The following is a 13,975-nucleotide window of genomic DNA, read 5'->3' on the forward strand; positions in this document are numbered from 1 at the left end:
GATGATTATAAGGATGACTGTATAATTTAAGAAATAAAATACTACATGTTCTACATCTTCTGAAACATGATTTCTGCTTATCATGAACAAAAAATTCCTGCAATGGATAAATAATATTTTACTTAAGTTCAATTGAGCACAGTTTCTGCTTAACACATTCACCTATTTCTTACAAAATAAGCTAAATCCTCTACTTCTTTTCCATTTCCCCAGTCTTTGTGATAAATATAGCCCTTTATTAGAGCTGCTGCAGCAAGGTTGGGTTTTACCCAGTACGCACGGGTACAGGCGTACTGGTTGGTGAAATTTAGGGTATCTTCCTATACCTGATCTTCCAGAGGCCCCGTACTGGAACACTCCCTCTTCTAGCCTGCGCTTCCCCGTTCACTCCCCCCATCCGTCCACACCATGCTTGCCCCACCCACCCACTTCCTTTGCTCGCTCAGCCGAGGCTCCAAGGCTGCAGATGGCCAGGGAGGTGGGGGGGAATGCTGCCCGTCTGCCTCTCCCTCCTGAAGCAACTGGGCGGGCCCTGGGATAGTCAGCAGCCCACATGCCATTGCCATGTAACCACTCTGGGGATGCAGCACCTGCCTGGACGCAGCTGCAGTGGCAATAGAATATGAAGGAGAGGCTGTCCAGCAGAGTATTCTGAGGTCAGTGGGTTGGTGAGAGGTTGCGCACAGCTGGAGGTGGCAGGGAAGCAGGTCATCGAGGCCACCCTGGGTGCTTGCAACAGGACGCAGCAGCTGCTGGGTGGCTGCTCCTTTGTGCCCTGTTGCCAGCAGCAGTTGGCTTTCTCCTGCAGATCCTTCCTCTTCAGGCATCCGGGTGGGCCCTGGGTTGGTCACCGCCATGTGACCGCTCTGGGGGTACAGCCAGGAAGGATCGCTAGGAGAATGCCAACTGCAGCTGGGAGTGTCTCCAGGTCGGGGGGGGGGGAGATTGCGTGGGACTGGACTGAAGGTGGCAGGAAGGCAGGTGTCAAGGCCATGCCCCGATACCAAAAAAAAAAAGAACATCCCGCTGTCCTGGAACTGCACTCCGAGGTAAGGGAAGAGGGTATTGGGAGAGACCTTCACTCCCCCTTCAGAGAGCCCATGTGGGGAGAGAGGAGGCGGCCTGGTTTGAACACGGGCAAGCAGCAGTGCCTCCTTTGCTTGTTTGGGCGGGCAGAGAAAGAAAGGAGGTCCGCGATAGCTGAGGCGCTCCCTTCGCCCTTGGTGGAGGGGGGCACTTTATCACACACCTTTTTTTTTCTGCATGCCCGAATGAGCAAAGGAGGCACAATGACAAGGAGCAAAAGAGACGACGATGGCAAGAAGCACTGCCAACGATGGTCGCCATGCCGGATTCAGCAAAAACGGCTCCAGCAACAACGGGACATGCTTGGTGAAGGGAGACAAATTGACTGCCCGGGATTGTGCTTCAGCCGCCGCTGTAAAAATGTCTGTTTTGCCAGCTGGAAGGCTAGCAAAGAAGCCTCCATTTCCCCATCACCGCCAAATGGTCCATGCCCTCCCCCTAATGGTTGACTCTGCAGGAGGGAAAAAACCTTCTCTCCTGCTTCAAGAGCTGATGCTGGGAGACAAGAGGAGGCAGGAAGGTTTGAATGGGGGCGAACGAGTGGTTTGGGGCCAGCATCTCCTTTGCTCATTTGGGCAGGCAGAGAAAGGAAGGAGGTGTGAGAGAAAGCACCCCCACCACCAAGGGCGAAGGAGAGCTCCTTCACCCTTGGGTTTCGCGCACCTCCTTTCTTTCTCCGCCTGCCTGAATGAGTGAAGGAGGCAGGAAGAGAAAGAAAGGAGGTGTGAGAGAAAGATGGTGTGAGAGAAAACACCCCCGCCACCAAGGGCAAAGGAGAGCTCCTTCACCCTCGCCTATCACATGCCTCCTTTCTTTCTCCGCCTGCCTGAATGAGTGAAGGAGGCGCTCACTGGCCACTAAACTGCCTACTCGCCTACATTCAAGCTAGCCCGCTTCCTCTCTCCCAGCATCAACTCTCTGGAAGGGGAAGGATGATTCTTTCCAAAGACCGGCTTCTTTTCTTCCCTCCTGCGGCTGGCAAAACAGGCATATTCACAGCAGTGGCTGCACAATCCTGTGCAGTCAGTTCCAGATCTCCCTTCCCAAGCTTTCGGCATGGGCTCTCTGGAGGGGAGGGAAAATCCCTTCCAAGACCTTGCTTGTCCTGGTGGCTCCCTAGTGATAGCAGCTGAGTGAGGGAAGGAAGAATTCTGGGAGTTGAAGTCCACAAGTCTTAAAGCTGTCAAGTTTGAACACCCCTGTTTTTTATGTGTAAAGGCTTAGGGCTACAAGGGTCTTGCAACCTGACAGCTTTAAGACTTCCACACTTCAAATGCCAGAGTTCCTGAGCCAACATTTTGGTTGCTAAGCAAGAGCGTTGTTAAGTGAGTTTCACCACATTTTACAAGTTGGCCACTCCTACATGGTCTCATGACCACCCAGCCACTCCCACAAAGCAGGCCACACCTACAGAATAGGTTCTAAAATTTTCTATATTCCAAGCAGACCTGATAAAGTGCATGGTTGGCAGAAGGTGTGAATTCAAACTCAAACACAGGCTGGCATTTATACTGACAGGGAGACTGTAGTATTGTGAATGAAGACAGGCTATACATAACCAAAAAGCTCACTGGAATTGTACTCCCCAAATCATCCCTTTCCTCTTGCAGCAGGTCAATATTCATTTCAGTCCTGAAGCTTTGTATTTGGAGTATCCAGTGTAAAAAGCACTATTTTCTCATTCTTCTTTTTATAAAAAAAAAATAAAGTTTTTGATTTTATTTATTAGAAGAAAAACATCATACATGGCTTGGTGCCTTGTCTCATCCTGTCATCTAAAATTAGGGGGAAGGAGCAGAGGGAAAATGGGTAATAAATGTATAGGGATGTGATGGGAAATTAGAAGGGGGGAATGGCAGTCTGATGAAGACCAGAGAGGCACAAGGCCAATTTGTGTCAGCCTTCAAGACCACATATCCTGAGAATGGAATGTGGGTTTCCCCAAACATCTCAGTGATTCTCAAAACACCTATGCAGCGCTCCACTGGCTGAAGCTGGTTAAGGGGGTTGGGCTGGGAGGAGGGGAAATTTTTAACTTTTTGCATGGGAATCTTAGTTCTAGCCTGATATTACTGCAACCAGCAACCTTTAGTAAAAGAACCTGCCATTTCACCAAAATAGAGTGGAGGGTCTTTCTTTCCTAAGGGATCTGATAGTAAACTTTATCTTTAATTCTGAACAAAAGAAAAAATATATAAGATTAAGAAATTAAAGAAATTGAAATAACAACAATAAGATAAATAATATTTTGATCTAAAAAATTATACATGGATTAAGGGCTAGATAAATGTGGAAATTGGCTTCTACTACAAGATTAGGGATTAATTATAAAAAATAAGTAGATTTTTATAGTAAACAGACTTAATTAATTACAATCTTGGCTATTGTAAGATAAGTGATCATTTTGAAATTGAGTGCTAGGGGGAGTTAAAGAGACTAAGCAAATGGAAAAAATACAATCTTGTTCTTGAAATCAGTTAATACGGAAATTTACAAAATAACAAAAATATTGTAACACTGGAAATATTAAAGGAGATCTTTGAAGAATGGAGCCAGAAATTAGTAGCAATACTTTAAAAGATGATGCCTGCTTCTATGATAGATTATGTCTAAAAAGTTAATGGAATGAATAAATTTCACCTAGCAGAAATAAGACAGAAAATATGAAAAGTGAAAATACAATCGATAGGCCAAAACAATGATTTGGAAAAGCATGCTTTCCTGGACATAAAACAGAAAATGGGTGAAATTTTAAAAATTAAAAAGAAATTATGAACCAGGAGAATGACCTGAAAAACATTTTATTACTGGATTACAGAACAGTGAAAGCTTTTAAAATATATGGATGATATGATAAAAAATTATTGAAGAGAAATCAAATCCTAGGATACTCTGATTGAATTAAAGGTTAAGAAATAAAAGGAAGTGATATAAAGTTGGTTTGTTTGTTCAACATTAAAATAAACATTTTTGCAAAAGTTTGCAAATTTATGACTTTTGTTGACAATGAGATTGAAAAAATTGATGTTTTATAGATTTGTTTATAGATAAATGATGATATATGGGATGAAGAGATATCTGTTTCTTTGTTGCAATGAAGTTTGGAAGTACTTTTTTGTGTATTTCTCTTTCTTTTCTTTATTATTTCCTTTCTTTTTCTTTTTTCTCTCTTCTCCTGCACAAGGTTTAAATCTCCCTATCTTTCCATGCCAGAATTCTTATTTGGACAAGATCAACAACACTTACAATTTCCCTTGGAAAAAGTATTTAATTTAATGAATGGGAAATTATTTTCTAATGTAAATTCCCCAAGCATACTAGGTATATAATGATAGTTTTTACTCTACGAATTTCTAGTGAAATTTGATGCTAAATCTTGGATAAAGCTTGCTATCCAAACAATATATTCCAATAGCAAGGTGTTATGTATACTATAATAAATAATATAGTAAAACAGCACATACCTCTTTGTCTTGAATATTTGGATCTGCATTATTTTCCAATAGTACCATCATACAATTAATATAGCCTCCATAAGCAGCACACTGCAGTGGAGTTCTACCTGCATAATCCTGTACATTAGGATTGATTTTATTTTCTATCAATATTTGGCAAACATCAGGGTTTCCTCCTAGAGCTGCCCAGTGTAAGGGAGAGTGGCCATCTTGATCAACTAAATCAACTCTTGCTCCTCCTGCAATAATAACATATGTTAATCCACGGAGTCTGCCTTAGTTGTTTATTAACAAATTAAGTATGGTGAGGCTATGCATATGTCCTTCCAACTTCCTTACTCAAGACCCCACTTTCAAAGTCTTGTCATGACAGATTTGAGATATGTTTATGTGCAGAAGATTGCCAATGAATCTACTTACTGACAATCCCAATGAAAGTATGTTTTGTACATGCACACAAAAGGCAGATACACATCTGTAATGTATTTCTCTCTTCCCACAAAATTTTTTGGCATCCTGAGCAAAAAGTCGCCATCTGGTATGATACATATTTTTACATTTATTTTTCTTTCACTGTTCTTCCCTTGAATCTAGAGAATTAATTAGCTGATAATAAAGGTACAATGATATTACAATCAGAGATAAGAAACAAGCCAGTTTGGCAAACTATAGGGCCTCTATTACACTTCCCATATAGAACTGCTATGTTAAACCTGGGTATAAAAAAGAATATTTTCTAAAATTGTAACGTTAATGATATAATTTAACTAGCCACTTGTCATTTAGGCTGTTATATTCAATTTTATGTTGGGATTTGTGATAACAGTAGTCTCATTTTTATATTTAATGTTCCTTTCTCTGATTATTTTCTTATCCTGAGTAAATTCTAAGACATATCTAAAATCTGCAGATAGATCACATGATAAAGAGTTTCCCCAAAACTGTTTAGGACCATAAAGATTGATAGCAAGAATAGATGATGCATAATTAAGTTTTTAATCAGTCAGCTGAAAATTTGGCAGTCTAAAAATTCTATCCATGTTGCAAATGATTATGTATCAAATGATAATAAAATGCTAACCCAAATTACATAGAATACTTATAATATTGAAAACCAGAATTTGGTCCTATAGTTGAGAATTCCTATCAGTCTATTTCCCTCTACAAAGATAAGTTACTAACTCTTCAAAATTTAAAATTTTCAGGAGCAGGACCCCTTAAATACATTTGAAATATTTCACAAAAATATTGGTTAAAATATTGTTTTTCCATTATCAATCACAAATTAATTCACAGTATTGGCTATCATTACTTTGCTTAATTCTAAAGTTAAAAACAGCCATATGTTTATGAAAAAATGTAGGCAGCTGACCTTTAATGAGTGTCTGTATTACCTCCTTATGTCCCATTTCACAAGCACGAAAAAGAGGAGTGTGTTTCATTACATCAGCAGAATCTATCTGAGCATAATGCTTTAGAAGCAATTGCACAGTGCTAACATGGCCAGAAAGAGCAGCAGCATGTAATGCTGAAAGATGTCAAAAAGAATGCAGTTATTGAATGGTGTTTAATTAAAATAGTGAATATAACAAAACATAAACCAGACACTAAGATGAAGGATTGATATTTATATGCAGATGGACATCGTCTCTTCATTTATTTCTTCTGTCATTGTCTCATGCTTGTTCCATTCAGTTGCATCTTATTTACATCTATACATATTAAATTTATATAAACTGAACACATGTATCTAGGATCTCTGATATAAATCTAGATCAAATAAAATCTGATGCTATCATTGAAATCAGCAACTTTGTTAAATAATAATTAATATAAAGGCAAACAAGAAGGGAATTCAAATCCCATATTTAACATACATTAAAATAAAGATATGGAGGGAAGAGAGCTGACGTCACGACAGCACAACGTGCAATCTTGGTGTTCCAAGATCGCAGTCGAATTCCTGCCACTGGACAGTCCATTTGGACCTAAACCGTCCCGCAGACATGGCGATTGAGAAGGGCACCTCCTGCTGATCTCAGGGACATCGCAAAGTCCCTGAAAGATCCAGGAATAGCCTTTTTTTTCAGCGACAGAAACGCAGCTAATGAAGCTGCTGAAGTTGGGACAGCTCCGGAATGGGAAGAAAGCAGAAAGAGAAAGTGTGTTGAACTGGTGAGAAGATTTTAGTGTTAGAGACTACCCAAGAAAAAAAATTAAGTTAAGATTGAAGACAAAAGACTGTAGGCGGCAAGATTGATCTGCATTGAACTTAGTGTGTTATCCAGTTTCTAATTTCTTTCTTTCTTTTTTTTTTTTACGGATGGAACTTCTGCAGGGGCTCCTTATTTTTTAAACTGAAATGGATTAATTCTTTCTTCTTTTTTTTCCACTTTTGCTTACACCAATGGATTAAAATTCTCCTTTTTTATAATGATTGATTTGATTGATTGGATTGTTTTTGATCTCCATTTAAGATTTCTTTCTTTCTTAAGCTTGGAATATAAAGAAGAAAATAAGAAGGATTATAAAGAGGGTTGTAACAACATGAGAAAAAGTAGTTACACTGCCACTTAGAGGCTGGAGGCTGGAGGCTGGATACATTGTTTTTTCTTCTTTCTCTTTGATCACTTGAGATTCAAGGGTCTTTCAGCTTAGGCTGAAATTTCAGCTTAGCTTAATAGGAAGAGCACAAGTTGTTTATACAGGTGCCTTTTGGAAGTTCTATCACTAGCTATTGGAGGGAAAACAAAATTTTGAGTTGAAAGATAATAAATGAATGAACCTAAATGAACCTGTTTGAAGTTTATTAAAATAGCCTTGAACCCTATAGTAGCAGTATCTGCAAAATTGAAAGAATGGCCCAGCAGGAAAAAGAAACTGTAACACTGCAAATGATTATGTTTGAAATTCAAAATCTATTAGTTGTGACAGAGAGAATATTGAAAAGAGATTGGAGAATATGGAATACAAAACAGAAAAATCTGATGGAGATAGCATCACACATATGCATAATATTATACTCAATACTTCCCAAGCTTTTTCCTCCATTACTAAGAACAGCTTAACAAAAAGTCCTTTTTATCAAATATAAACAAAACATTTGAAGTCAATTTAAACTGACTTAAATTTTGTGTTTGTGTAATAGGTTTGTGTATTATAAAAACAATTTTTCCCATTTTTTTCTACTCAGGTAGTTTACAGATTTGGGAAACATTAATGTATATTAAAGAAACAAAAAGGATTTAGAAATGAAAAAGTTAACACAATTTGACATAAAGCAATCAACTTTCCTTATCAGAGTTTTGATCCTAGTACATGGTAACACTATATTTAGTGAATACATTAAGAAGTATTAAATTAAACACAAATTATTTTTGTGTGATTCTTAAAAAAGTTGTTTTCTAGAAAGTGAGAAAAAGTTAAAGAAGACAGTGTACAAATATTCTGGACAATTTTTAATTGTTACACATTTAAGATTGTAAAAGATATATATTCCCAGGGAATTTGTTGGTGATATCTGATAAATGCTAAGCTAATGACTTAACAGAAATGAGCAATTGCTTACAATACAGAAACACTAACTTCATTCCTTGGATTCTCTACTCATGGGTCATACATGATGAGTCTTTGGAAAATTAATACATTAAAAATTAAACAAACAATTGAATAAACTAATCTAATGTGTAAAACGTAATTACAAGAACAATAGAGCCTAGATCAATGGGTCTCAACCTTCCTAATGCTGTGACCCTTTAATACAGTTTCTCATGTTGTGGTGACCGCCAACCATAAAATTATTTTCTGTTTTCCGTATTTTTTTGAAAATGTGTTTTCCGATGGTCTTAGGCGACCCCTGTGAAAGGGTCGTTTGACCCCCAAAAGGGCCCCGACCCACAGGTTAAGAACCACTGGCCTAGATACTCTATAGCAACTATTCTGTCCTTTTGAATTAATCTCAAATACTAGTTATGCAGTTATATTCTTTAGGAAACAACTGCGTAAACTATTATCTTCCTCAGTCAATTGAGAAACTAGCATATGTAACTTATCTTCGTAAATAATAATTGTAAATCATAAATCTTAGCTACATACATACATATGCACACATACACACATGCACATATAAAGATTTTTTTACCTGTGCCACCATATTTATCTGCCATGTTGATATCGGTGACCAGTTTTAGTTTTAACATTGTCTGGATGACATCATCACTACCTTTGCCAGCTGCCCACATAAAAGAAGTTCTTCCCTCAAGATCTGAGTCATCTCTCACAGAAGGATGTTTAAAAAATTCTTCTACAGTTTCCTACAATAGAAATATTCACTGAGTATGGTTGATTTTGAAATTACTCTGTAATATAACTGCATATACAAATTATAAATGAAAATTTTTTTTTTAAATAAATGACACTACTTGCAGAACCATCTCATTCCACTAGGATTGGCCTGTCCCAACCTTGCCAACAGAGGAGGCCTGCTGCGGGTCCTGCCCGAACTGATTATTCCGGGTGGCAGAGTCCATGATAAGAATCTTCTCTGCTGTTGCCCTCTAAACATTTTGCACCCCCACCCTCCGGAGTGAGATCAGCCTAAACCCTCCTGACCTTTTGTAAGGACCTAAAGACCTGGCTCTCCCAGTTAGCTTGGGGCAATGAGGGAGGGGTAGCACCTCAGTGGAGATGGTTGATTGAGTAAAAATAGATCTCATCTTCCTCCACCCCATTCTGCTGCTGTCTTCTCTTTCTGTATTTGAATTTTAACAGTTGGCATTAACATGTGTTACAGAGTACTGTACAAAATTGTTAGGTAATTGTGCAAACATGCTGTACATTAAGAATGCTTTGAGAAATAGATAATAGTTTATTGTAACAATAATAGTTTATTGTTTTCAATTAACAAAATGGCAAATAAATGAACAGACGATAAATCCAAAGCAAATCAATATTTGATATGACCACCCTTTGCTTTCAAAACAGCATCAATTCTTATACTTGCACAAATTCAGGGATTTTGTAGGATTAGAGTTAGATGTGTGATTAACCAATTATACCAAGCAGGAGCTAATAACATCAATTTCATATGTAGATTGAAACACAAAAGAGAAACAGCTGTGTGGTAGGCTTAAAACTGGGTGAGGAACAGTCAAACTCTACTACTAAATATTGAATTGATTTGGATTTCTCTTCTGTTCATTTACTTTCCATTTTGTTAATTGATAAAAATAACTATTAATACTACTACTTTTAAAAGCATTCTTAATTTAAAGCATTTTTGCACATTTCTTTAACATTTTTGCACAGTACTATATGTGTGTGCATATGATTACAAACGGCTAATACATTTTGTAAATAAATTAATAAAAATAGACTGTATTTTTCAGAATATAAGATGCACTGGAGTACAAGACGCACCAAGATTTTGAAGAGGCAAAATAAAAAAAAGTTTTTGCAATCTGCAGACCTCCCAAAAACAGCCTGTTTCCCGCAAAAACAGGCCTGGGTTTTTTTTCCAAATAAGGGCATGAATAGCCTTTAGGAAGCTTGTAGAGTGCTCCTGGGGGTGGGGCAAAAACGAGCAAAAAATGGCCCATTTTTCACAAAAATAAGCCCATTTTTTGTTAAAAAAAGGGCATGCATAGCCCTTAGGAGGCTTGGGGGGGGGGGGCAAAATTGAGCAAAAAAGGCCAATCATTTGTTCATTTCTGCCCTACCCAGCCCCGTGGAATATGCAGTAGTCATAAGTAGGAGGACCAGTCATAAGTCACTTTTTTTCAATTCCATTGTAACTTTGAGCCATCACTAAATAAATAGTTGTAAATAAAAGATTGCCTGTATATGCTGAATTATTTTTATATTACTCAAGTTTAAACAAATTGTTACTTTATTCATCAGCTGAAAACAGCCTGATTAAATTACTTTCTTTAATTATTTAACAATGTAATTCAATTAGGAAGAATCATTTGTGTGAGAAAGAATGAATGAAAAGATTTTTATGAAGTGTCTGTTTATTTACATTGTTATTTTTAATTACTTTCCCCTATCTTTAAGTATTTAATGAAATATTATCTAATTTAGAAATTAACAATACCTCTATAGATTAAAAATGGTTTTATCAGCATATTTGTGTTTTAGCTACAATTATTTATTACTTTAAAGCTTTTTAAATGAAGTTTGCTCAATAAGCCATTTAACTACATAGAATTGTTTGACTGCGATTATTCTTGATCTATTGATTTCTATAGTATTTGCACTGTTTAAAAATATAAATTAGTTATAAAATATCTAATTAAGTACTCCTAAGAAATTCTAAATTATGGCTATTTGGAAATTCAATAGCTCAAGAATTAGCTAATTCTTTTACATCCAATAGGTCAGTTTTATAGTATTAACTGAAAGAAATTGGAATAATACATTGATACATTATGTCTATTGCTTTTGATAGAGGTTTTTTTTTCTCCTGAATATTAAGTGAATATATTAAATTCTATGTAAAATATAATATAAACTACAATGTAAAAAGTAAATGTTGTAAATGGGGATGTTGTAGGGTCTCCTGCTTGGGCTTGGGGTTGGATTAGATGACCTACAAAGTCCCTTCCTGCTTTGTTAATCTATCAAAATGTTTATCTTTTCAGATCTGGGTTTCTTTTGATACAATAAATATAAAAGTATATATTAAATTGTCTTTAGATTATTAATAACAAGAATTGGAGAAAACATTTGGAAATAAATTACTCACTTTTCATATATATATATATATGTATGTATGTGTATATATGTGTGTGTGTATATATATATATGTGTGTGTGTCTGTGCGCAAATAATGTTAAGCAGTAAAACATAGAAACTAAATGTTCTCCAGCTTCAGTTTCTTAAGCCATTTTCTTCTTTACTAATTTCAACTTTGGCTTCTGTTTACTGAGTGTACTTCTAAATTTCACTTTTTTATATATGTAGTTACAATTGTGTTTTTATTAGCTTCTTGCCTTTTTCATTTTTAAAAAAAATGCTTACAATAAGATGTCTAATTATCGTTTTTTTTGGAGTATAAGGTGTATCGGAGTATAAGATGCACCAAGCTTTTGAAGAGGCAAATTTTTCAAAAAAAAAAAAAAATTGCACTCTGCAGACCTCCTAAAAACGGCCCATTTTTCGTCAAAACAAGGGCATGCATAGCATTTAGGAGGCTTATTGAATATTCCTGGGGGCTGGGGGGGGGCAAAAATAACCTGTTTTTCATTCATTTTTGTCCTCCCCAGCCCCCAGGAACACTCTGGAAGCCTCTTAAAGGCTATACATGGCCATTTTGGTGAAGGGGCAGGGTTTCATGAGGCAATAAATGCTATATTCAGTATATAAGACGCACCAAGATTTTCAACCTCTTTTCTGAGGGAAAAAGGTGCGTCTTATACTCTGAAAAATACGGTACTTGAACCCCATTTTCTTTAAGGAATAACTTTATGTACTGTACTACTCTTCAACTCTATTAATAGTGATAGAAAGAAAATAATTGTTTAATATTCCAAGTAACATTAAACGTGAATAAATACAATACTATAATGTATTTAAGTCAAATATAATTAGAATTATCTGAAGTTTTTTCAATTTTTACTTTATTTTCATCCACACAGATAATCTTAATTTACCATTTTATCAGTGACTGTTCAAAATTATGATGGTCCTGAACTAAGGAACTATCTATATTTATGCAAAAGAAAATTTCTCTAAAACTCAAAAAATGTTATCAAAACAGGTTATCAAGAAAAAGCAACACAATAAAAAATACACTAAATATTCAAAGTCAGTCTCAAAATGGAGAGGGTAAAAAAATGCATTTGAAAGTGGTACTTGTCATATTGTATCCTCTATTTATATACGATAAATCTTTGACTTTGAAGATGTGCTATTGTGCAGTTTAGGTGTGGACATGAAGGTGGTTCTGCAGTCCCAGTCTGAAACCATAGTCTAGTTCAATGGGGCACAGGAAATCCATTGTTGGAGGAACTAAAGAACCTCTTGATGCGGATGAAGAAGGAAAGTGCAAAGGTTGGATTGAAACTCAACATTAAGAAAACTAAGATCATGGCATCTGGCCCTATTCTTAGCAAATAGATGGGGAAGAAATGGAGGAAATGACAGATTTTATTTTCCTGGGCTCCAAGGTCACTGCACGTGGGGACTGCAGCAAAGAAATTAAAAGACGTTTGCCCCTGAAGAGGAAAGCTATGGCAAATCTAGACAGCTTACTAAAAAATAGAGACATGGGAAAACCTATGGTTTTCCCAGTTGCAACCTATGGCTGTGAAAGTTGGACCATAAGAAAGGCTGAGCGCCAAAGAATAGAGGCCTTTGAACTATAGTGCTGGAGAAGACTCCTACAAGTCCCTTGGACTGCAAAGCGATTAAACCAGTCAGTCCTAGAGGAGATCAACCCTGACTGCTCTTTAGAAGGCCAGATCTTGACGATGAAACTCAAATAGTTTGGCCAAACTAATGAGAAGGTAGGACTCATTGGAGAAGAGCATAATGCTGGGAAAGATTGAGGGCAAAAGAAGAAGGGGATGATAGAGAATGAGGCGGCTGGATGGAGTTACTAAAGGAGTAGGGCTGAGATTAAATAGACTCCAGAGGATGGTAGAGGACGGGAAAAGGACAGGAAGGCCTGGTGGAGCATTGTCCATGGAGTTACAATGGGTCAGACATGACTTTGCAACTAACAACAACAGTAGAAGCCAGTCTATATCTTAACAAAACACACACCCTGAGGGGTTTTGGGGATGTCTTACCGCTTCTTCTTGTACACATCCATTCTATGTTCTAAATATATCATAGTTTGTCTTAGAAATTTTTCTAATTAAAAAAACACATTGGAACAAATGAAATGATGGCAAATATTACTTTCAACTTAAAAATAGTGTTTCTTTGCAACCTTAACACAACCTTAAAAGTAGACTGATAAAAGATCTGATGTAATTCAGGATGACATTTTTAAATAAACCATTTATCTCACTTACAGAAAAGTTACTTTGTGCTGCATAATGTAAAGGTGTTGCACCTTGACTATCAGAAAGGATTGTTCCAACTTTGTTTCTTTCTAAAAGAACATGGACAATCTTTGCATGACCTAAAAAAATCAAAAGCAGAAAAAGCACAATTAATTTTTGAATATATATGTAGTTGTCTTATGACCCTAATTGAGTCCAAAATTTCAGCTGCAAAGCAACACATTGTTAAGTGAGTTTTGTCCCATTTTTATGACCTCTCTGGCCACAGTTGTTAAGTAAATCACCGCAATTTTGTTTATAGTTAGCTTAACAAAAGAGGAGTTAAAGCACAAATGAAAGATGAAGCCAAGTTATTTTTAGTTTATTTTAGAATATGATTGTTAGATTTATACCCCGTATTTGCTCTGGAAAGTCGGGGGGGGG

General features: G+C 36.8%; 1 protein-coding gene across 4 annotated transcripts in view; it reads right to left on the minus strand.

Annotated features, from left to right (window-relative positions):
• INVS (inversin) overlaps positions 1 to 13,975 on the minus strand; it is an 86,766-nt gene that overhangs the window by 25,445 nt on the left and 47,346 nt on the right. For all 4 annotated transcript variants that reach the window (XM_032235307.1, XM_032235305.1, XM_032235306.1 and 1 more), the window contains 4 exons: positions 13,562 to 13,671; positions 8,683 to 8,854; positions 5,914 to 6,069; positions 4,551 to 4,780 (listed from right to left, as the gene is read on the minus strand). In XM_032235307.1, the coding sequence (XP_032091198.1) occupies positions 4,551 to 4,780; positions 5,914 to 6,069; positions 8,683 to 8,854; positions 13,562 to 13,671 (668 nt within the window). The remainder of the gene's footprint in view (positions 1 to 4,550; positions 4,781 to 5,913; positions 6,070 to 8,682; positions 8,855 to 13,561; positions 13,672 to 13,975) is intronic.

Source organism: Thamnophis elegans, chromosome Z (genome assembly GCF_009769535.1).
Source record: "Thamnophis elegans isolate rThaEle1 chromosome Z, rThaEle1.pri, whole genome shotgun sequence".
Taxonomy (NCBI): Eukaryota; Metazoa; Chordata; class Lepidosauria; order Squamata; family Colubridae; genus Thamnophis; species Thamnophis elegans.